Source organism: Gorilla gorilla, chromosome 10, assembly GCF_029281585.2.
Source record: "Gorilla gorilla gorilla isolate KB3781 chromosome 10, NHGRI_mGorGor1-v2.1_pri, whole genome shotgun sequence".
NCBI classification, from domain to species: domain Eukaryota; kingdom Metazoa; phylum Chordata; class Mammalia; order Primates; family Hominidae; genus Gorilla; species Gorilla gorilla.
The window spans coordinates 129,785,490-129,807,945 of record NC_073234.2 but is presented as its reverse complement, the minus strand read 5'-3'; the positions used below and the strand labels follow the sequence as shown (position 1 = coordinate 129,807,945).

The 22,456-nt window shown below is 50.3% G+C and overlaps 1 protein-coding gene across 2 annotated transcripts in view; it reads left to right on the top strand.

Annotated features, from left to right (window-relative positions):
• The first annotated feature begins 4,199 nt into the window (after nucleotides 1-4,199).
• TBX5 (T-box transcription factor 5) overlaps nucleotides 4,200-22,456 on the top strand; it is a 54,107-nt gene continuing 35,850 nt past the window's right edge. The window contains exons 1-6 of one of the 2 annotated variants that reach the window (XM_004053950.5): nucleotides 4,200-4,828; nucleotides 8,707-8,891; nucleotides 10,767-10,861; nucleotides 13,042-13,161; nucleotides 13,960-14,107; nucleotides 17,785-17,937. In XM_004053950.5, the coding sequence (XP_004053998.3) occupies nucleotides 8,745-8,891; nucleotides 10,767-10,861; nucleotides 13,042-13,161; nucleotides 13,960-14,107; nucleotides 17,785-17,937 (663 nt within the window). In that variant the 5' untranslated portion in view covers nucleotides 4,200-4,828; nucleotides 8,707-8,744. Of the gene's footprint in view, nucleotides 4,829-6,498; nucleotides 7,016-8,706; nucleotides 8,892-10,766; nucleotides 10,862-13,041; nucleotides 13,162-13,959; nucleotides 14,108-17,784; nucleotides 17,938-22,456 lie in introns of those variants that run through there. The other variant, XM_004053949.5, reaches the window with a different exon arrangement.

The window sequence follows — 22,456 nt, the reverse complement described above, 5'->3', positions numbered from 1 at the left end:
CAGGCAAAGAAAAAAAGTTGCCTGGACTGATGTGGGGAGCCTCCTATGCAGATAGGTGTAGTTAACAGATGTGAAGAGATTAAGTGACACCTAAAGTCCCAGGTTCCTGGCTGAGATGTTTGGGCCACGGGTTTCGATTAAGATACACTATAGGCTCTACACGATCGGCCCTGGGGTCAGCATTCTGAATTCAAAGATGGGGCTTTTGCTCAGGACCTGAACCCACCTGGTACTAAATCTCAATTTTCTCCCCTGTTTAAAAAAGGAGGCAGTTTTAAAAATCCCTGCTCTGTTGAACCCACTAAGGAGGCTCCAGAAAGTCAAGAACGATGGGCAGAAACGCTTTTCTGGCCTCAGACTGCGCAGCCAATTGCACGAATGTCCTCGGGGTACCCCATTGTTGAGAGCATTCGGTGGGACTTCCAGGTCGCCATGGTGACCAGGAAATTCAAGGTCCTTGCGGAAACAATCGTCAGGAACTTTTCCACTGGAAACTTCAGTCAGTTGCTCGCCACAGAGACCCTCTGTCAGTTGTTTCACCCCAGTATGTTTTGGGTGTGATTTGGGAGAGGGAGCAAGGTGTCTGGGGTCCCTGCTTCCGGACCCTTCTGTTAGGATGTCACCAAAGGCCAGAAACCCAGCACCAGGGAGCCACAGGAGACTGGCTGGAGAGGAAGAAAAATTTGAGGTCTCGACCAAGCAATTGTTTCGGTGACAGATCCTTCCAGATTGGGGTTTGGTCTCCCTCGTCACCCACACCCCCACCTACCTCCCTTCACCTCCTCAAGGTCATTACTAGAGTTTTCACTCACAGTTCCAGGTGGGGTGGCGGCCTCCAATCCCACCCATGTATAGCAGAGCTCTGTAGCTGAGTCCTGTAGTGTCCTCTCTCAAGAAAGTCTCTCCCCAAAAGAGAGGCCTGAAGGATGTAGAGATTAGCTGTCCTGATTAAACTGGTGATTTCAGAGTCTCTTGACAACAGCATTTCAGGTTCTCTTGACCCAGCTAGGCCCAAGTCCGAAAGCCTGGTCAGACCTTAGGAATTTTGTAAAACAATGGCCTGGATGATTTAATGGCCTGGATGATTTTGGCCATTGCTTGAATATTGCCTGAATTGTTGTTTTGATTTGGAGGACATCAAGATGAGTTTTCATAAAGAGGGTAATTATGATTACAATTGTTATCTCCTTTGTTTTCTTTGCCGCTACAAATTCTGGATTTCTGCAGCATAGACTTGGAGACAGACCCATGCCCCTTCTCCTTAAATAAAGCGCTTTATGAAACATCAGATCGAATTCTCTCCAGTGGGGATGCCTTGCTCTGTGAGGCCTGGCTGGTTGGAAAGAGGCCCGCAGGCAGCCAGAACTGGAGTCGAAGTTTCATCTCTGGTTTTGACTCTGGCCCTTTGAGCGAGCTTAACACGTGTGGATTTAATTTCCCTTTCTTTCTTGCTTCCTTTTCTTTCCCCCCACCCCCACCTTGTGAGGGAACAAGAAAAATAGTCTGCTCTGTCGACAGCGCGACACTGTTCCGTTTGCCAAAGAAAATTTGTCTTTCCAGAGTCCCAGAGAGCAGTGGGTTCCTATGTTTCCAACGAGCCCTTCAATTGAGGGAGGAGGTATCCAGACAGGCCCCCCACCTTCACCCCAGACCTAGACATATTAGTTCGAGTCTCTCTCTTGCAGGGTTACAGACCTGGAATGCCCTATGTTTCTTCCCCCTACCCCAAACATTTTGGGAGACCTATCAGTGGGTTTTGACCTGCAGGATGGTTGAAGTTCTTAGGCTCAGTGTGACCCTGGGGGTACTCCATGGTCTCCCAGATGGGACCCTCACCTTTCTAGGCTGGGCACTTCCCAAATTGGAGGAGATAAGAGCAGTGGCATCCTTGTGTCCAAGCACCACTCGCTTCCACCTTTCTGCTCTTTGAAGTGTGTAAATTTTTAGCATTGGGATCCTTCTCAGCTGGGCCTCAAAATGATATCCCCTCTTCCAGTTCTCATTTCATTACCCTGAACAGGAAAAACAAAAAAACAAAAACAAAGAAGAACCCAACCACCACCACCACCACAAAAAACCCTCACCCTCCGAACTTGGAGAGTAAAGAGGACGATTGTCATCTAAAGCACACAAAGCAACACTAACATGAATGAGGAGAGCAGCGATAATAATTCTTGGTGGAAATATTGGAGGAGAGTATTGGACACTCAATAATCATAATAATAACAGCCAGTATTCTTCCCACATACTTCCGGTCAAAAGTGGGGAAACCAGAAACCGAATAAAACATTGGGAAGAGGCATACTGTGTTCCTGGAAAAAATATAACAGAGCCAGATTTAACTCGGTGAGAGGGAAAGTGACCCCCTTGAGAAATCAGGGAATGTCTCACCCTCAGACCAACCCTTTCTTTTGCAAATTGAATTGGTCAAAGTTTAGTTTTGTCATCATTTCTATTGTTATAATTCTTATTCATTTTCCCAGCCCCGTCCACACTTCTATTTTTCACCACCCCCACGCCCCCCAAGTTGCCACCGGGTCAGGTGGGGACATATCGGGAGAGAAATAGAAAGGGATGCATTTTAAAGAGAGTTCTCTTTTGAGAGGAAAACAATGGGTAGTTCTGGAAGTGTCTTTCTTAAAAACGGAAGGAGAAAGTGAAGAAAAAAAATTATCAACAGCAATGGGCCCCTTTGGTTTGGATTTTGACTTTTTAAAGAGGAACCTCTGCTGTCCTGTTGCAGTATTAAAATCAGGGCAGGAATTTTGCAAAATGAGAAAAATAACCTTCGGGAGAAAACCCAGCTGGGAGCAGCTTCGGGAAAGCGACAGTTCTCCGAAAGGAGGAAGGGAGGATGCGCGCTGTAGCCGGCTCCGGAGTTTACTGCCCGAACGATTGAGGAAAAGAACGAGGATTCTCAAATCCAGTTGCGATCTCTCGTCTCTCCTTTATTCTGTTCGTGGTGCGGGCTTCGGAGCGTCTGGGAAAGCCAGTCTGTGAAGCTGGACTTGCAGAATCCTTTGAATGTCGGTCCAGGTGGCTGCAGGGCCCGCGGTCCGGGATGCCAGAGAAAGGAACCACACGGAAAAGACGCTACGCTCGGAGTTTCGCCTTTTCCTTGCAGCCCCGGCGGGGCCTAGGCCTCGGTTTCCGGCCCACCTTGGCTCAGAGGTCAAGTAGGAACTCATCTCGTCGACCTAGGGTTTGGGAGAAGGATTTCGAGTTGCCTTCTTGGCATCTGGGAGCAAACACGAGCCTCGGATTTGGGGACATATCGTTATTAACAACTTGAGAAACGAAAGCGAAGCTCGGGGCAGCCACTGCAGCCTGGCTGAGAGAAAGGACGCGGGTTATGCTCTCTGGAAGCAAAGGGGTCTGCGGCCCAGCTGGTCTGGGAGCTTGTGGCCGGCGCTGGAAGCTGCCCGCTCTCCCCGCGGGCCTGACCTTGGCTCCCGCCGCAGCTCTGCCGGCCGACTGCCTCCCTGCACATTTTGCTGCCGTTCCAGTCCTGACAGGACCGGGCCTGGAGCCAGGCCATGCTTCGGAAAGCCCTGGGGGTTGGGGACGCGCAAAACCCAGAATCGAACCCCGAAGCTGGGGGCAAGTCCAGATTCAGACGTCCAGCTCCCTCGGGACCCCTTGGCGGAGAACTTACCCTTCCGGAAGGCCCGACGCTCTCCGGCTCTGTGCTGGGCAGGCCTAGCTCTTCTCTCGGCGCCACCAGGGGCGTCTACGCGGTACGTTTTGCAACTCAACCTAGTGGGTTTCCAGCGGTGCGCAAAAGTTTGCGAGCTTAGAAATTGTGCCCATTGATCAGACTAAAAATAATAGTCGTCGTGATTACAAAACAAAATAGAGTGCCTCGTGCCTAGGCGGGCCCTGGTACAATAATTATTCTCTACAGAAATCACCTCTCTCCACTCCCACCCCTACTCCACCACCCACTCGCACCCCGCCCCTGCCGGGCCACTCTGGGACGAATTGCATTCTTGGACCTTTCTCTCAGCAAGGCACATTACGGAGAACTCCCTCTGTCTCGGGTCCCCTCCACGACAACCCAGTAATTATTTCTATGCAAGTCTGCAAGAGGGCACTGAGTTATCTCATCCCAAGCCTAACCAGCTAGAGCGGCGCCTCGGTATTCATTTGCCAAGAGCTCCTCCGCGGGGGATTTAAAAAAATAATAATAATAAGGATCCCATGCCTTATGCAAGAGACCTCAGTCCCCCGGAACAACTCGATTTCCTTCCAATAGAGGTCTGAGGTGGACTCCCACCTCCCTTCGTGAAGAGTTCCCTCCTCTCCCCCTTCCTAAGAAAGTCGATCTTGGCTCTATTTGTGTCTTATGTTCATCACTCTCATTTCTCCGGAGAAAGCCGGGTTGGTTTATGTCTTTATTTATTCCCGGGGCCAAGACGTCCGGGACTTGTGGCTGCGCAGACCCGGCACTGATAGGCGAAGACGGAGAGAAATTAACCTCCCGCCGCTGCCCCCCAGCCAAACGTGACAGCGCGCGGGCCGGTTGCGTGACTCGTGACGTCTCCAAGTCCTATAGGTGCAGCGGTTGGTGAGATAGTCGCTATCGCCTGGTTGCCTCTTTATTTTACTGGGGTATGCCTGGTAATAAACAGTAATATTTAATTTGTCGGAGACCACAAACCAACTTTGAGCTGGGAGGTACGTGCTCTTCTTGACAGACGTTGGAAGAAGACCTGGCCTAAAGAGGTCTCTTTTGGTGGTCCTTTTCAAAGTCTTCACCTGAGCCCTCCTCTCCAGCGAGGCGCACTCCTGGCTTTTGCGCTACAAAGAAGAGGTGGGATAGTTGGAGGTGAGTTTCACCCTGGAGGACTAAGGGGGGAAATAGGTTTCTCTTTGCACTTGGCCCTCCTTGGCTTTTCACCCCATCTTGGTCTTGCTGAATCTTCTCTTGCTGTGCTGCTACTTTTCATGAACGAAATAAGAATGGCTTCGTGTGTCACCTGGCAAGAATGGATTCTCTCGAAAGGTTTGAAAATCCCTATTTTGCTTGGTGGCCCAGACCATCTGTGCTCAATGAGCTAAGCAAATCTGGCTGGGCTATTACCTGGGGGAGTCCAGATTTTTCCTCTCTGGAGGGGCCTGAAGATTATTTATGGGAATTAATTTTATCCCCAAATCTCTGAGAACTTAAAGGGATTGGGAAGGTCTTTCTGGATTTCCCTTTCCCTCTACTGGAGATGTAGCGGTTCAGCCTTCTTCCGATGCCATGTTTGTTTTTCGTGTCTTCGGCCTAGGGTCGCCTTGTTAGCAAGCCCAAAGGCCTCCAAGCTGACTTGGAGGGTGAGGGTGTTTTCACAAATAAATAAATCGCCTGGGCAAAGGGAAAAGATCTGTTTGCAAACAAACCTGGAAAGTGGAGTGAGCACCATAGCAAAGGAGGGCTGGCTTTCTCCCTGGTTGCCCCACATTCAGGGTTGGAGATTCTCCACTTTGGCATTTTGCAGCAATGGCCTGGCCTGGGATTTTAGCAGAGCAGTCACAGAGGGTTACACAGCTGCTGATCTCGGGGCATTTCTCCTCCCTCCATCCCTTTCTCCAGACCTTGACTTGCAGGCCCAAGTCTCTTATCAGAACCCTAGAAAAATCAGTATGATGGGGGTACAGGACGTAAGGATGGGAAACAGAACAGCACTCCTGACATTTACTCCAAGCACCAATATTCGGTGTCCCAATCTGGGTCTGCTCAGACTGAGACCTACTGACTGTGTTTATGCTTTTATTGACCTCTTCAACTCACCCTAAAAAAAAAAAAATACATCTCAGAGAGGGGAAGGGCAAGGAGAGGAGACCAGTAGAGATGAAAACCCTAGCCAGTCCCCAGTGACTGTTTGATTATTTTAATAAAACTGGGCACTGCCTTGTGTACACCTGGAGCAGGGGAGGTCTGGTGGCCCCACTGGGTGGGGGGTGAGGGCCCGCAGCGATTTCTTAGCATCTTTGATCTCGGCCCCCATCCCAATGCACCTTCACCCTGCCTTCACCCCAGAGTCGTTGAGAGTAGGGGTGATGAGTAGGGGGTGGAGGGGAGATGTCACGAAGGCGAGCGCCGGCCAGGCGAGGTCAGGCAGCTCTCCTTCTCGAGGTCAGCGTTGGAGAGAATGTCTGCAAGGCTGCGGAGGCCCGCGGTGTGTTTGTGTGTGTGCGTCCAGACTCGGTTCTCCGCACCGCCAGCGTCACTGAGATTACTTCCCGGTTAGAAGCCGACCGAGTTTGAAATGATTTGTGCAGGAGTTTTTGCAGCCACCGCTTGCTCAGAGAAGCAGAGATGGATGGAGGTTGGGAAAGGGGTAGAGAGGAGGGAGTTATTGCAGGTCTGGGTTGAGAGTCGTATTGTGATTTGAGTGTTCGGGAAATCTAGTGGAAATTTGGGGTGGGGGGAAGGGAGGACGGGAGGGTGGGAGGGAGAGAGAAGGGGGAGGGCGACAGAGTGCAGTGGGAGCTAGTTGGATAGGCGATTTCAGTACTTTGTGAGCATCGAGGCAACCCAACGTCACTGTGCTCAGCTGAGTTGGCTTGTATTTCAGAGAGAGAGAGAGAGGGAGAGAGAGTGAGAGAGACTGACTCTTACCTCGAATCCGGGAACTTTAATCCTGAAAGCTGCGCTCAGAAAGGACTTCGACCATTCACTGGGCTTCCAACTTTCCCTCCCTGGGGGTGTAAAGGAGGAGCGGGGCACTGAGATTATATGGTTGCCGGTGCTCTTGGAGGCTATTTTGTGTTCTTTGGCGCTTGCCAACTGGGAAGTATTTAGGGAGAGCAAGCGCACAGCAGAGGAGGTGTGTGTTGGACGTGGGCAGTCGCCGCGGAGGCTCCAGCGGTAGGTGCGCCCTAGTAGGCAGCAGTAGCCGCTATTCTGGGTAAGCAGTAAACCCCGCATAAACCCCGGAGCCACCATGCCTGCTCCCCCGCCTCACCGCCGGCTTCCCTGCTAGGAGCAGCAGAGGATGTGGTGAATGCACCGGCTTCACCGAACGAGGTAACCGTCCCGGCAGATGGCCCGGGAGGCTCAGGAGGGAGCTCGTCGGCCGAGTCGGCTGGGGCGGCGGGAATGGCGGATTCCAGCCCGGCTTTGCATTCTGCAGAGCACAGCTTGCAGAGATTTTGCGCGGCTCGGAGCTCCCCGGCAAATGGAGTCCGGGAGGCCGCCGCGGCTGGCGGAGCGGCATTGAGGTTTGCAGAAGCACGGCCTGGTTCTGTCAAACCGCATCTTGTTCGCCTCCGCCAGCCCAGAGCTCCCCGGGACCCTGGCGAGGGCGCGGGGTAGGATTCTCCCCGCGGCCGGCAGTGAATGGGAGCGCGTGTAGGGGCGCCAGCCCTGCTTTCTTTTGTTGTGAGTAGGCTGCGGGGCTCCAGTCGCCGCCTCCCTGAAGCCCCGAGAACGAGGCGAAGAAAGCTGCTTGCAAGTCAGGCCTCAGAAGCTGTCCTTCTCCTCGGCCCCATTTCTAGATCTCTGGCCACAGCAGGTCAGGGTGGGATCTGGCCCCTTGCTTAAGCAGCTGCTGAGGTTTTGGGGGACCATTGCTTGTGCCCGCTTCCCAAAGTCTTCCCGTTCTAGGGGGAATTCCTACTTGCGTATAGAAGAGATTGGAAGGAGATCAGAGAGCAGGAGACAGGCTCATCGGGCTTGAACAGCTCTGCGGCAGTTATTTTGTGTGTTCTAACCTCATACGCCTGCAAACCCGGGCCGTTCTATGCATTGCGGGGACCCGGGCTGCAGATTCAATGTCTCCAGCCTAGGACTTATCCGAGAATGATTTTGTCCTCGCCAATCCTGAGCCTGAGCCTGCAGTTTTAGCAAGCCAGGCCTGGCTGAAGTTCAGAGAAACCCCTTTCGGCCTGGTCACTCCACAAAATGCCCGCCATCCCCCGCCCGGCATCAGAGCGCTGGTGGCGGGCACCCAGTGACGAGCCTCCCTCGGAACGGCTGCACGGTGACTTTCTTCATCTAGTCTTCTGTTTGGCTACTTTTTATCTTTTAAAGAATCTTACTTAAGGTTGGGGTAAAGAAAAGGATGTTTAATTTTAAAGGACTTTTAATGTTAAGGCCTGTAACTGGTAAAAGGTGTATGTGAATTCTCTTTTGAACCTAGTCTCAATCTGCACAACCTTCCCCTTCTGTGTTTTTCTTTTTGCAAGAGGCGGATTATTTCACACATTTCTGCCTGCTGCAGAAAACTATTCCTCTTGTGAGGTTTAATAAAAAGAGTTTCGACGGCATCTTGTAATTTGGCGAAGAAAGAAATTCTCTAAAGGACACTGGGTTTTTGTTTTGTTTTGTTTTTGGTTCCTACCCAGTGGCTTCCAAAAATACCCACGCCTTATCTTTATTGGCTCTTCCAGAAGTCCAGACAAATTTGACGGGCAGCTTGCTTATCACGGAGAGCCTGCGCAGGGGAGATGCGGGCCTCGCCTCCTCCGGGTCTGACGCGGGTCTTTTGCAAGAAGTTGTGCCTGCTCATAAAGTAATAGTAATACTACTAGGAATACTAGTAACAGCAATAATTCTAGGGCCTTCTGCAGTCACCTTCGGCTGGGAACGGAGGTGCTAGTAGCTGGAAACTGGGGGCCAAACTGCTCCCTCCTGTCACTAGAATTGTGCTCTCCAACCTTTCTCTCTTTCTCTCTCTGTCCTCCCCACCCCCATCTCCCCCTGCTTCTTGTCCTCAGAGCAGAACCTTGCGCGGGCACAGGGCCCTGGGCGCACCATGGCCGACGCAGACGAGGGCTTTGGCCTGGCGCACACGCCTCTGGAGCCTGACGCAAAAGACCTGCCCTGCGATTCGAAACCCGAGAGCGCGCTCGGGGCCCCCAGCAAGTCCCCGTCGTCCCCGCAGGCCGCCTTCACCCAGCAGGTAAGGAGACCTCGCGTTTCGGGTCCCTTTGCAGAGATCAAAGTCAGAGTCTGGCTTTCCTGCTCGGCTTCTCTTGCGGGGACAGAACAAAAACAAAATAAAAAAACCCCAAAACGAACCCAACGACTATAATCATCCCTTTTCCTTTTTATTCCCACTCAGTTCCACCTTTCTCTGCCCTGTCTCCCCAAATACTAGCGTATTGCCATCTACTTTATTGTGACGGTTATCTTTACGGCCAAAGGATTTTTGAAATCTATTTAAATTGTTCGAGAAATCTCAATTATCCGGCCGTTTGGGGTCAGCTAACAATGGCCTAGATAATTCCTTTCCCTCTGCACTATGTGTAGAATCGGCCCCCAGCATCTTAATAAGGGCCAGGTCAGCGGCCGATTCAGGCCGGCATGAGCGATGGCTTGACCCCTCTTCTGATCTTCCGTAGCCTTCGCCTCCTCCCGCCTCCTCCTGCCTCCTCCCGCCTCCTCCTGCCTCCTCCTGCCTCCTCCGCGCCGCCGACTAGACCCGCGCGCCGCACCATTTGTCTTGCGGTCGGGGCCTGGCTGGCTGGCGCGCCATCACCGGCCGCTGGGAGCGCACAGAGCTCTGCCCGGAGGGCACCAGGAGCCTCGGGTTCGCCAGGCTACAACCTGGGCCCAGGCAGACGGAGGACCCTCACCTTGCGCTCTGCGCCCAAAACCCAGGACGCACTGGGCGCTCAAGTCGGCCCCTCAGTAGATCCTGGTGATTTTTAAATAAGGTGTCACATGGGGTGAAACGGGGTGACGACCAGAAGAGACACTTACACATGGCTAAAATCCTGCCTTGGGATTTCGATCCCTTCCTGGCTTTTCCCGGCTTCTCTCTTTGGCCTTTAAGTTTCAGGAAAACGTGTGTATATTTGTAGAGAAGCAGAGAGCGTTAACACAGTTTAGGAAACTTAGGGATTTATTTTTTCTTTTAAGGAAAAGCAAACCCACTTTTTAGACTGTTGTAAATTATTCCAAAATGAAGAGTTTGTGTGTGCGTGTATGTGTGTGTGCACATATGTATATATGTGTATATATATACATTTGCATCGGTTCTGTAAATTTAGTTTTAGCTGAAAGCCAAAATGTTAAATGGCATCAGGCGTGTCCTATAATCAAAATAGCTGGATGTGAATGGAACTACTTGTAGAGAGAGCCTGGAAGGTTTGTTAATATAGATATTTAGGATTAATTATCCTTCTGGACTGTAAGAACATATGATAATACAAACATTTTTAGGTTTCAAAATTCATGTATGTTCAGGTTTGCACTCACCATGGTCGAGAATAAGCAAGTATTTGCACATCTGTATGTTTGATGTGTGGGCATCTGAGTGTCTACATGAGAATATTCTGAGTGGTTTTCTAGATTAGGTTTCTAGTTTTTCTAGATTAGGTTTTTTGTCTATCTCCCCCCTCCCCACGCCGTATCTCAGGTGAAGTGGATTGAAATTGGCTCTGGTTTTTTTTTTTTTTTTTTTTTTTTTTTTGGTTTGTTTGTTTGGTTGGTTTTTTCTTATTCCGGTCCTCCTCAGTGACATTCCGGAGCACCCTGATGGTGGGTGATCACTCCATAGCCTTGTGCTGATGGCATTAGAAGCAGACAATACAGCACTGTGGGTTCAAGTGGTTGTTGCAACCCTCAGGGATTCAGCCTACATAGGGATCCCTGGGCAGACGCTGTTGGGTGCTCCAGATAATTCTGCAGTGGGCTGAAGCCACTTTTTACTCTCTGAGACCACAGGCTCCAGCGGGAAGGAGGAGCAGTCTCTGTGTTTTGGGGGAGTTTGGGGAAGGAATGCCCACTACTGCCAGGGCTTGTCAGTGTGACTTTTTTCTCCTTCTTGCAGGGCATGGAGGGAATCAAAGTGTTTCTCCATGAAAGAGAACTGTGGCTGAAATTCCACGAAGTGGGCACGGAAATGATCATAACCAAGGCTGGAAGGTGAGATGGTTAGTTGTGTAGAGAGAGGAACGAGGAGAAATTGTGGGAGAGGTGAAGAAGAAAAGGTGGCTTGGAAGAGAAGAAGGAAGGAAAGGGGCAAAAGGAGAGGGAATATAGAGAAAGAAGAGAAAGGAGAGGAGAGGAGAGAGAGAGAGCGAAAGATAGATCCTGGTTAAAGAGGCACAAGGAGATTCCTCCATTGATCTCTCCTAGGATGGAGGAAATTCTCCAGAAGTTCAAGCCCGGAAACTGGGCATTTCTCCCACCTCACATATAGAAAGAATAAAGAGCTTGGGAGGCCGTGCTATCTGGATTCGTAATGAGGGCAAGGAGAAAACAGAAAACAGAGACCCAGAGAAGACAGAGTCTAGAAGGTCTTTGGGTTTCAGGGATCTTGGACTTTATCTTTACTCCCATCCTCATTCCCACCCTCCCTGACCTTGGAGTGGCTCCAGGGTCCCACCCGACTGTCAAACTCTGAATCGTTGAATGTATTCGCTACCTCTTTCATTGTTTATAGAAAGCAGGCGAAGCCTTTAAAACTGAACCGGGGCTCGGCCGGGCTCTATATACAGACACCAATAAACACAGCAGCTTCGCCAAGACACTCGCCCCGGAGTTCCCCTTAAAAGCTCGCAGAGTTTTAGCTAGAAATGCTAGACTTCTGGGGGAGGAGGAAGGAGAGTGGTGCAGCTCTGTATGTCAGTGTGAGTGTGTGAGCGTGTGCACGCGCGCGCCCAGGCCTGGGGACGTCCTGGCCACATCCCTACCCGTGCTGGACGGGTCTTCCGCGTCCCGCAAAGCAAAAAGCCAGAGGATGCCCCGGGCAGGCGTGTGGAGCAGGCGAACGGTAGGCCCAAGCCACCGAGTGTGTGAAGGGGGAGAGTGGAGCCGCCTTTCCAGACGCCCCCCGCCCCCGTTCTCCAGCCGAAGCCTCCCTCAATAAACTGACAACAGTGACATTTATTATTATTTAAAATTAAACAAAGTCTGCTCCCCGCTCGGCCCAAGGCCCGAGTGAACTAGGAGGCGCGTTCTGTTTATATCAACGAACTGCAGTCCTCTTCCTATTCCCCCAGGAAGGAAAGACACGTCCGAGTCCCTCTTTCCCCCCGAGCCTGAGCCGTGAGGATTTAACTATAAAAGGCCTGCGAAGTCTTCTGCGCCTCCGCCTCCGGGCGCGCTCGCTCAGGCTGATAAACACTGCGAGGCTTTGGCTCCGGGGCTCGGAGGGAGAGGCCTCCATTCGACCGTTCCCGCCATCGCTGAGTGAGCCGAGATCTGCCAACTTGTCTTTTCGCCCCGGGCCAGCCTTGAGAATCTTTGCTTTCTGGGGCATGTTCCTCAGAAGGTGGAGGGAAATTTGGAGTGCGCCAGGGCGCAGAAAGGCAGCAGAGACGGCACAGTTCCGGGCCATCGGCTTGATAACGACTGGATCTTAGTTCAGGCCTCAGCTTTTTCTGAAACCAGATCTGGAAGGGTCTGGAATTTCTTTGCTGAAGGCCAAGGAATTTCGACTCTCCAAGGAAGAGTTTCAGGGGCCTTGGAGAAGTTGTGGGGGCATTCAGGAATAAACTCCTGCTAGAGACCCATGTCAGAGGTCATTAACCGAGTTATACTGGGAACCGCGGCCTTCCCCCTCCTCCAGGGGCAGAGGACCAAAGCCAGGTCGGGAAGCCTGTGTGCACCCACGCGTGTGCATCTCTGGGGCGCACACACCTTGTGTACACGTGACACCTTAGCAACGCGAGGATCGGCGGAAGCACCTGGCTAGACAGATCCTCTAGGATCAGCGCCTAGCTTTGTACCTAATAAGCCTCCTCTCCCCACAAATATTAATAATAGGTGTCTGGCTCTGAAAAGGGCGGTTAGCAAGAGTTGAAATGGAGGTCCCTTCGAAGCATCTTCAAAACCCGTTCTCTAGAGGCGCATGCGTCCTGGTTTGTTTTCCGCTTAGGATACCTACAGTTGCCCGCCTGCTGTTACCTCCTCCCTTCGCCTTTCTCCTCCCTATAACTTCAAGGGAAACCCGGGATGGATCTTGCGGAGAGCGGAACGGGGCTAGTTTCCGCTTCCACGTTTCTCCAGGAATTGCTTTTTCCCTTAAAATGGACGAAGGCTGCCTTAAAATACTGGCATTAATTCCCGCCCCCCTCTCTCCCTCCGTCCCTCTCTCTTAGGCGGATGTTCCCCAGTTACAAAGTGAAGGTGACGGGCCTTAATCCCAAAACGAAATACATTCTTCTCATGGACATTGTACCTGCCGACGATCACAGATACAAATTCGCAGATAATAAATGGTAGGCACTGGGGTGGCAGGTGGAGCAGGGAGAGAGAAAAGTGGAACCTTCTCCCGAAAAGTCGAAAAGTTGTATCAGTGAACTTTTTTTTTTTTTTTTGTTTTAGTTCCTACTGTGTGCTAAAGGCGTCTGTCCGCCTATCCCATTGCTTTTTACTAACCATTCTCAGACAAAGAAACTACAACAATTAGCTCCGGTTTTCCAGATGAGAAAGCGGAGGCTCAGAGGAAGTGAGGTGCCTGTGTCTATCGCTGCACCCACAGGTTGTGGATTTTTACAAAGGGTATTGTTACCAAGTGCTGGAGGTATTTCCGGGGGCATAAAACCATTTACAGTTATTTTTTATGAGTTACCTGCTTTGAACATGCATTTTTATGAAATTGCAAAATCGACTCGTGGTATTCGAGTTAAACAGTTAGGAGAGGCCCATTTCTTGGGTAGAATTGTTCCCATGGCTGTCAGCAGTGCAGGGGCCTGACGATGAAACCCCCGTTGAAAGCCCTCAAGGAATTTTCAAGGCTTTTTGCACGTCCAGACCTCCAGAACCCGCCACTTTTTTGTGGGATGCGAGAGGCTGTAAGAAGAAAGGGCTGGGCCAGAGGCTTGCCTGGGCGCAGGCACAAAGTATTCTGGGGCAGCTGGGATTGCAGATACCTAAGGGAGACGGGAGAGCCTCCAGATTATTCCCAGCTACTACTCAACAACCCTCACCTGGTGCGTGAACTGAAGCACGCTTCGGTGCAGTGCGCTACCTCCAGACTCTGAGCCAGGCCTCTAGTACACCTCTCCTTCACCTAGGTCTGTGACGGGCAAAGCTGAGCCCGCCATGCCTGGCCGCTTGTACGTGCACCCAGACTCCCCCGCCACCGGGGCGCATTGGATGAGGCAGCTCGTCTCCTTCCAGAAACTCAAGCTCACCAACAACCACCTGGACCCATTTGGGCATGTGAGTACCGTGGCCTGGATTCCCCGCCTTGTCTCCCTCTTGTCCTCTCTCCCTTCTTCTCACTGGGTTTCTCTCCCTTCTTGGCTCTGTGTGCCTACATTTCTCCTTTTCTTTCCTCCATTTTCCCCCGCTTTCGTCGCTTTCTGCCTCTACCTTCTTGATCTGTACTTCCTTCCTCTTCCTTTTCCTCCCCTCCGTCTCAATTATTCTCTCATTCGTTTCTCTTCTTTCACCTTCTCACTCGCTTTCCCTTTGCTTTCTTTTTCTTCTTACTATTTCATCCTCTGTCTCCACTACTCTCCTACACAGACATCTGCCCCTCTGCAGTCCTCCCTGTGATCCACACTTCCCAGATTTGGGTCTGTCGTTCCTTGGTGGCTGGAGATATGGCCCCCGGCTCACCTGGTCTGGGGCTGCATCCTTGCCGCTAGGGCCCAAACACTCTCCCTTTGCCTAGGGATGGAGGAATGATTGAAGCTGCTCATTCCAGGCCTGGAGAGTCTGTGAATTCGATCTGTGGTTAGGAATGGAGGGCTGTGTTTCAGTCTTGCAGAAAATATGGACCCCCTAGCCCAGTGGATACCCAGTATAGACTGCACAGAGGCTGGACCACAATGAAAGCCATATACCTTCCCTCCCCACTTCCCAATCCTGCCTTAATTTTGGGATGTTCCAGGGGAGAGGGAGAGCCCAGCTCACCTGCCCCCTCTTTTCCAGATGGGAAATGAACTCATAAGAGGAGAACTATGGTGCCAGTGCCACTTTTTAGCTTGATACTCCCGGGGAGATCTGTTTTTTTCCAACAACTAACTTTCTCCCTTTCCACACTGTGCCCAGAGCAGGTGAACGTAAACTAGGGTCCTAAACTTGGAGTCTGGATTGGACCCAAGAGAGGGGACTGGTGAATTTCCTGAAACTGAATGCAGGGTATTGAATGTGCAGCCTGCTCACCACCCAAAAGAATGTGTAGGTTTTAGTGGATTCTTAGTAGGGTCATCGCCCCTCTTCCCCAAAGAAAAACAAAACACAAAACACTGATTTTTGAAAAAATGTCCCCAAATCTCATCGTAGAAGATAATTAATCACTAGAACAGAACACGGATTCTGTATTCACGTTTAGAACTTATAGCTGGATGATTCTGCCATACAAGTGGGTACATTCGTCTTGGGCATTTGATTCTCAAGGCAGCCTAGGGGGCGGACGGGAGGCATAGCTTTTGCACAGGAGAGTCCAGGGGACGGGGGTGACTTGCCAAGGTCCTACAGCTTGTATCTGGGAGCAGAGATTTGCGGCTAGGTCTCTCTAATTACAAAAGGAGTTCCCTGTCCTGGAAGGTTGTAGCTTCAAAGAGGAGCAAGAGATAGGCGCATGGTCGCCGATTTCAGGGAAAGGAGGGGGCTGGGAGGGAATGAATTTGGTCAAGGGGGCGGGGAGGATGGTTTATGAAGGTCCAAACGAGAAATCTGCTTCTTTGAGGCCTTGGGGCTGAAGCACTGAAGTCCCCAGGATCTGGGATGGGAAGAGGATCTCAGGGGTCCCCACTGATGGGTAAATGCAGCTCTCAGCACGTGGGTAGAGAGGAAAAAGATCATTCACTCTCTGGGCAGCCTGCTTGGAGAGCTCGGAAGGCATTCCCAGGCAAATGCAGAGCCACTCTGTTAAACCCGGGTGTTTTGCCCACGAGTCCTTCTTGCTGGGCTTCCCAGGAGGTGCTCTGTAAATTCAGCTTGTGTAGGCATTGGCTGACCCGCCCTGGCTGTGTATCTGCCAGTCCCCAGCAGATGCCTTACCAGCACCAGGGAAAACCGGGGCTATTTCTAAAGGTTCCACATGCATCTCTGGGCTGGCTCCTTCTGGAGGATGGGACCCTTGGGTAGGGGTCCTGCGTGGTCCTTGACGCTGGGAAGTGGGACGGTTCCCCAGGCTCATTTCAGCTCCTAGCTTTTTCTCCGCTCCTCTGGAGTGCCTTTGGGGTCTCTCTAGGGCGGATGCCTGCGGAAGGTGCACAACCCCACCACCAAATTCCTGGCATCCCTGCCAGCTTCAGGGCGTTCCCAGCTGGGGAGAGGAGCCCGGAGCTGCTCAGAACTGCCTAGAAGCCAGGCATTCCCACCCCAGACTCCGGACTTTTAATTCAGAGCCGGCCTAATGAAATTAGGAGCCATTAGATCGCCCTCGCGCTGATGTCTCCACACTGTCCCCAGCCGTCAAAGCAATTTGGCTAAGCCGGGCCGATGGCCCCGCCGGCCGGGGACTGTGGCGGCCAGCGGGGCCCCGCTGCGTCTCTCTGTCGCCACGCCGCCCCGGTCGGCGTCGCTATCGGCCGGGGAGGCGGCCGGGCCACGGCGGCCGGAGATTAGAGCCGCGCGGCCCGGGGTCGGGCAGCCGCGGGGCCGGCGAGTTCCTCGTCCCTCCCCCGCCCCCGGCCGCGGCTCCCCTCCCCCAACTACCTCCACCCGATCGGGGCCGGACTCCAGGGTTGGTCCAAGAATCTTGCCCCAGGGTCATCAATGCAAATAATCAAAGTCACTGAGACAACCTCCGCAGCTCCCGGGAAAAAGCAGGCCAGATTTTCAGGCTGTTAAACGCGGCGATTCGCACGTTCGGTGGGGATGTATCAGAGCGTTCTGGTAAATACTAGCGTCATCAGAACAACAAACCCAGTTTTATTGGTGAGGATGCTCATCTGTGACTAGCCCTGGCTCCAGCAAGAACGTGCAGCCTGGAAGTCCTCCTCCTCCTCCTCTTCCTAATGACAATGGTGGCTGTAAAAATTACAGCACAACTACAGCAGTTAGGACCCCTCTTGTCCCTGGGAACACCCCTAAATATGGGGAAGATAGGAAGTAGAAAGAGAATATTCCCGAAAAAGCAGATGTAGCCGTTCTGTCTGGGGCCAAGCGTGGAGATAATTCTGGCTGTGGATCCTGAAACGTGATAAAGCTGGAGAAAGGGAGTTTCCAAGGCAACCAGCCCCTTTGAGGGGTGTGGGTGGTGCTTCCTCCCCACACCTTATGAGCCGACATCCTTGGAGGGCAGATCACCCGCGACCCCCAAATATCTTCTCTTTTCACGAACTCTGCTTTGCTTGTTCTCCAAACAAAGGCCCCAGATTTGAGGTCTGATCACCCACCCTAAGCCTCAGAAAAAGGCTGTGCAGAGAACTGGTGATTTTTTTTACTTATTTCAGTTTTCCAAACACTTGATATCTTCTCTTGCATCCCTTAGAGATTTGGGGAGTGGGGGTTATTTCTATGTTTGTTGTTTGTTTGTCCCCGTGCCCCTACACCACCTGTCAATCCAAAAGTGCCGTTCAGGCTTCCCTCCAGACGCGGATTCCTCGATCCAGACTTGCTCAGCTCCCGTTGGGGGTGGGAAGTGCCCTATGCAGGGAGTTAATTTATTAAGCAAACTTTATTAAGAATTCTGATTTACTGCTCTGTGTGCCTTGGGTAGATTCCTGGAATATTACCCTGGCTTTTTCGGTTGGAAATTGTTATTTTTGAAATGTTTCTTTTTAATGAAATCCCTGGCCCCTTTTCAAAACAGAAGAAAAATATCTATTTTTCGAGAGCCGATATAACAAGGCGAATTTAGAGGGCGGGGAGCAGGGTTTTATCTGGAGACAAAGGGAGTTTTGATTTTCTTACAATCTCATTTTCTTTATTATTTTTAGATTATTCTAAATTCCATGCACAAATACCAGCCTAGATTACACATCGTGAAAGCGGATGAAAATAATGGATTTGGCTCAAAAAATACAGCGTTCTGCACTCATGTCTTTCCTGAGACTGCGTTTATAGCAGTGACTTCCTACCAGAACCACAAGGTAAGCCTAAAGCCCAGGAACCAGTGCCTGGGGCCGTCTGCTCTTTCTTTTGCACGAATCTGCAAGGTTTTCCTGCTGGAACTTTGCTCCTCTGAATGGCAGCAGTCACCAACTTCGATCCCAGGGTGCTGGGGTGGGGACAAAGCTGCAGCCTAAGAGTTTCAGCTGTTTTTACTACATCCACGGTCTTGGCTTGACAGTCACCACCACACATATGCACCCACACCAGTTAGAAACAAACTTGTCAAACCGTAGATGGGCCACACACTCAAATGCCACAAGAAGGCATCCCACTGACCTTATGAAATGCCTAGTGGGAAGAAAGGTTGCTTAATGGCTCTGGTGCTGCCATTTCATTTCTGGGGCAACCGTTTCTGCTGGGGTCATTTTTCTCCTCTCTGCCTTTTTAATTTTTTTCACTCCGAGACAGGGTCTCACTCTGTGCCAGGCTGGAGCGCAGTGGCACAATCATGGCTCACTGCAGCCTTGACTTCCCAGGCTCAAGAGATCCTCCTGCCTCAGCCTCTGGAGTAGCTGGGACTATAGGCACACACCATCATTATGCTCTGCCAATTTTTAACTTTTGTTTTTTGTAAAGACGGGGTCTCGCTATGTTGCCAGGACGGGTCTTGAACTCCTGGCCTCAAATGATCCTCCCACATTGGTCTTCCAAAGTGTTGGTATAACAGGCATGAGCCACTGCACCCAATTTTGCCACTCAACTGGCAACAGCACAGGTGGCAAAGTTGCTGGGATCCTTAGGATTGGATTTTCCTGATGCTTCCCTAATTGTTTCAGAAATCACTGACTCCAGACCACATTCTTGGGAAAGGTTTGCCTTGTTAAAATGAAAACAGAGCAACCTGCACCACCAGCAGCTTGGGATAACACTCCCAAGCTGGACTTAGACAAAGAGCCTGCAGAACCACAGCTTGGTGAGGGGAGGCACACCTGCATTGCTTGGGAGAAGGTGGCTGTAGTTTGGTGTAGGGGCGGGATGCTGTCGCATGGATTGTGTGAAAGTCAGACCCCATGAGATTCAAAATCCAGGCACTGGTTTCGGCATTTCAAAGCTTGACAATGACTTTGGAGCAGGCTGCCTATAGCGGCAGGTTGGAGGGTGGGGGAGGATCTTCTCTTTTTCCTCAGGAGAAAGTTTGTCTCGACTTGTCAGGACTCACCTCTTTTCCTTAGATACCCGAGTGCATGTGGATTCATTTTATTGTGGGTGGCAGGAGGGATTTAATGTTCTAAGCCTTGGTATGAAAAGTTCTAGAATCTGGAGAGGTGAGCAATAGGTGCTGGGGGAGGGGGGGAGGGGCCCCTGCCCTCGTGCAGTTGTAGACTGTTAGGAGTATTAAGCAGTGATTTGGGCTTAGAAGGCTGTGGAAGGGCAAAGTGGGAGGGGGGTCCATATGGGATCTGTGAGGGCAGGTCACCTAGATGGATGTGGAGATGGTGTGCCCCTCCCTTTTCTTAGCTACTGTCCCCACCAGTGAGGCTGGGGTGGAGGGGGAACTGCAGGAGCTGGGGACTGGACAGGAGAGGCCGGAGAAGGATGAGAGGAAGACTTAGCACCCCAAATCCTCCCGTCACCCCTCGAAGGTCATTCCAGTGCAGGCTGGCTTGGCAGAGAATACCCCAACTGAGGCCGGGACTGTTCCAAAATGCTGTGGCTAATCTCCAAATCCAGATTGTCTGTGAACAGGCCAAGCTGTGATAGACGGTCCTTTCCAGGCCACAAAGCCTGTCTGGGAACCCAGGTTGAGAGAGAGCTTCCTGCCCTCGGAAAGAAAACTCATTCCCCTCAAGACACCATTCCTTTTTAAATGGGTAGGAGGATTTTTCTGAGTATCCTTCCACTTGTTGAACCAGCAAGAGCAAAACCGGGGGTCGAATGCCCTGAAAGATGCAAAACGATTTCAGGCCAATTTGGGTCTGGCTCCTTGAAAACTTTTTCCCTCAATGGCTGCTGTAAACCTGTGTTTAGCTTTGCGGTGACGGTCACAGGAAAAAAAAATAGCAATAAGGAAGCTCAATTCTTCCTATATATGTATATACTTACATGCTCTCACACCAGACTGGGATCCAAAAATATATGAGATCTTTCCCCCCTCTACCCCAAGAAAGCCCAGGTTCATACAGGAGGATAGGAAAGGGTAGACATATAAAAGTGACCTGCTTAAAAAAACCATCTGAATGCTCAGGTCCTTTGGAAGAAACACCCTAAATTCTGTGTAGTTATGTTCTTAAGACTCATCAGGTGTGGATAGATGTGGGAAAACTCACTCCCTCTCTCCCTCTTTCTGTTGACAGCCTTATTGAGGCATAATTGTCATCTAATAAACTGCCATATTTGAAACAGACAACTAGATAAGCTTCATGTGTATATATATGTATACCTGTGAAACTGCCACTGCAGCCATTTGTGAATATGCCCAACACCCTTTACATTGCTATTTAAAAAATTTCTTCCCCAATACACATATTTAGTGATTGATGTGCATGAATGCCTGCCTGCCCAATGGGATGTGTATGAGTGATTTTTTTTTTTTTTTTTTTTTTTTTAGCACAATCCAGGGAATCGTGTGTCTGAATGCTCACAGGTCTAAGAATGTGTCTCCAAATACGCATTTGGATATATGCGTATTTCACGGCCACACTAAGTGTTCACACACAATAATTGCTTTTTCTTCTGTATTGATTGAGTCAGGGAGCCCAGTTGGGCTGTGCATAAAGTTCTGTTTAGCCAGCCTGACAGATTCCTTGACATCCGGGAGAGAAATTTCATGGGAGACAACTTTCTGTTACCCTCCCCCACTTCTTCCTTTAGAGCACCAAAGACACCTATTTTCTTTTTCAGGAGCAAATCCAAAACTGTGCACTTTCCCAGTCAAGTGCAGGGCCCCTGCAAACATTTCCCACATGGATATATGATGTGTGATTTAAATAAGCGGGCCAGGGTTGCATGTGATTTGTGGACTCAGTCTTGCTACTTTATTGTCCCACCTGGACTGGGTGTTGAGACTTCTGACTTCATGCGTAGAAGCCAGCTGAGCTCACCATCGCATAGGGTTAAGGTGGAGGACTGTGGAAGCTGACTGCTTGGGTTCAAACCTATCTGACTTTGGGCAAATGACTTAACTCCATTTCCCCACCTGTAAAATGGGGATAATAAGAGAACTCACCTCATAGTGTTGTTGTGAGGATTCAATGAGATAATTCCCGGCAAGTGTGTCATGTGGGACCTGGCAGAGAGCTAGCACAGAGCATTAGTAATGATTGATGGACCATTGATTGACTACTTAGCAGATCAGTTTATTAACAGGGCGACTCCATCCAAAACACAGACTTCGGAAAACTCTTTGTTTACTCATTCTAACTTCCTGGCTAGTTTAGAATCTGAAAGACTGGGAATTTAAATAAGTTCTTATTCCTGTGGTTGAAAAACAACTGCAAATATTAGTCTTTGTGGTTTAGTTGGCTCATTCCCTGATCATGTCATCAATTCAAGGACTATTTGTCTAGCGTTTTGCCTTGGATAAATGAGCAGGGAAAAGAAAAGCAATGCATGTGATTAAATTGCCAAGACAATTTGGAAAAATAAGGACCACCGTTTTTATGGTCAAAGGGCCCAGTGCCTTCAGAATGATCTGTCTGTATTTGGATGTAGGTACCAGGTGGAGGTAGGTAGGCTACAGGGTTCATTTCTTAGGCTGCAATCACATACCCATATACCACTGGGCCCCTAATGACGAGACACATTTCCTCAGCCCAGCTGTGATCTCGGGCTGGATTTGGGACTTATTTCCCCAGATGGTTGACAGCTTAAAAAAGATATTTAAAAACTCAAATCTTCCCCAGCGACGTTCATTCTGTGAAACACGTTTTTGTAAAGTTTTCACTGCAGTTGTCAGCAGCTCCCAGGGCAATCCCTAGAAATATTTAGGTGTTAAAAAAAGGTCACGTGGGCATTTCATTTCCCTGTTCTTGCAACAATGCTGTGTATGCAAGCAATGTCTATCCCCAGATATTAACTTAACTTTGCCATTAAAAAGCATTTTCCTCCTGCTTAAATCATTGTGTAAGGAGTCTATATTTATGAGGTATGAGCTTTCTGGTTCGGACCAGGAAATGAACCCTTAATAGAGAGACATAATTAAGATTTTTGGTCCTCTTGAGGGTTTTAAAACATTTTTTTCAAAAGCAAGAATTCACAACAATTATTCTCATTAATTTTTACAACCTCTGTCTCAGTTGGAGCTGGTATTTATGTTTGTTTTTCCCCCACTCCCACATCTCTCCCGGATACCCGGTTTTATGTTGATTTTGAAGGGAGTACATTTGCATGGTGAATAGAAGTCAGTTTCAGTGAAGCCTTTTGGTGGAACTGGGAAATCCAGGTGTATCAGTTTGTGTGCCCATGATCTAACACACAGCATATTAGGAAGGGAACTTTATAAACATGGTTATAGTATGTGAGTGGACAGATATTTTGACCTGCAGACAATGTATGTTG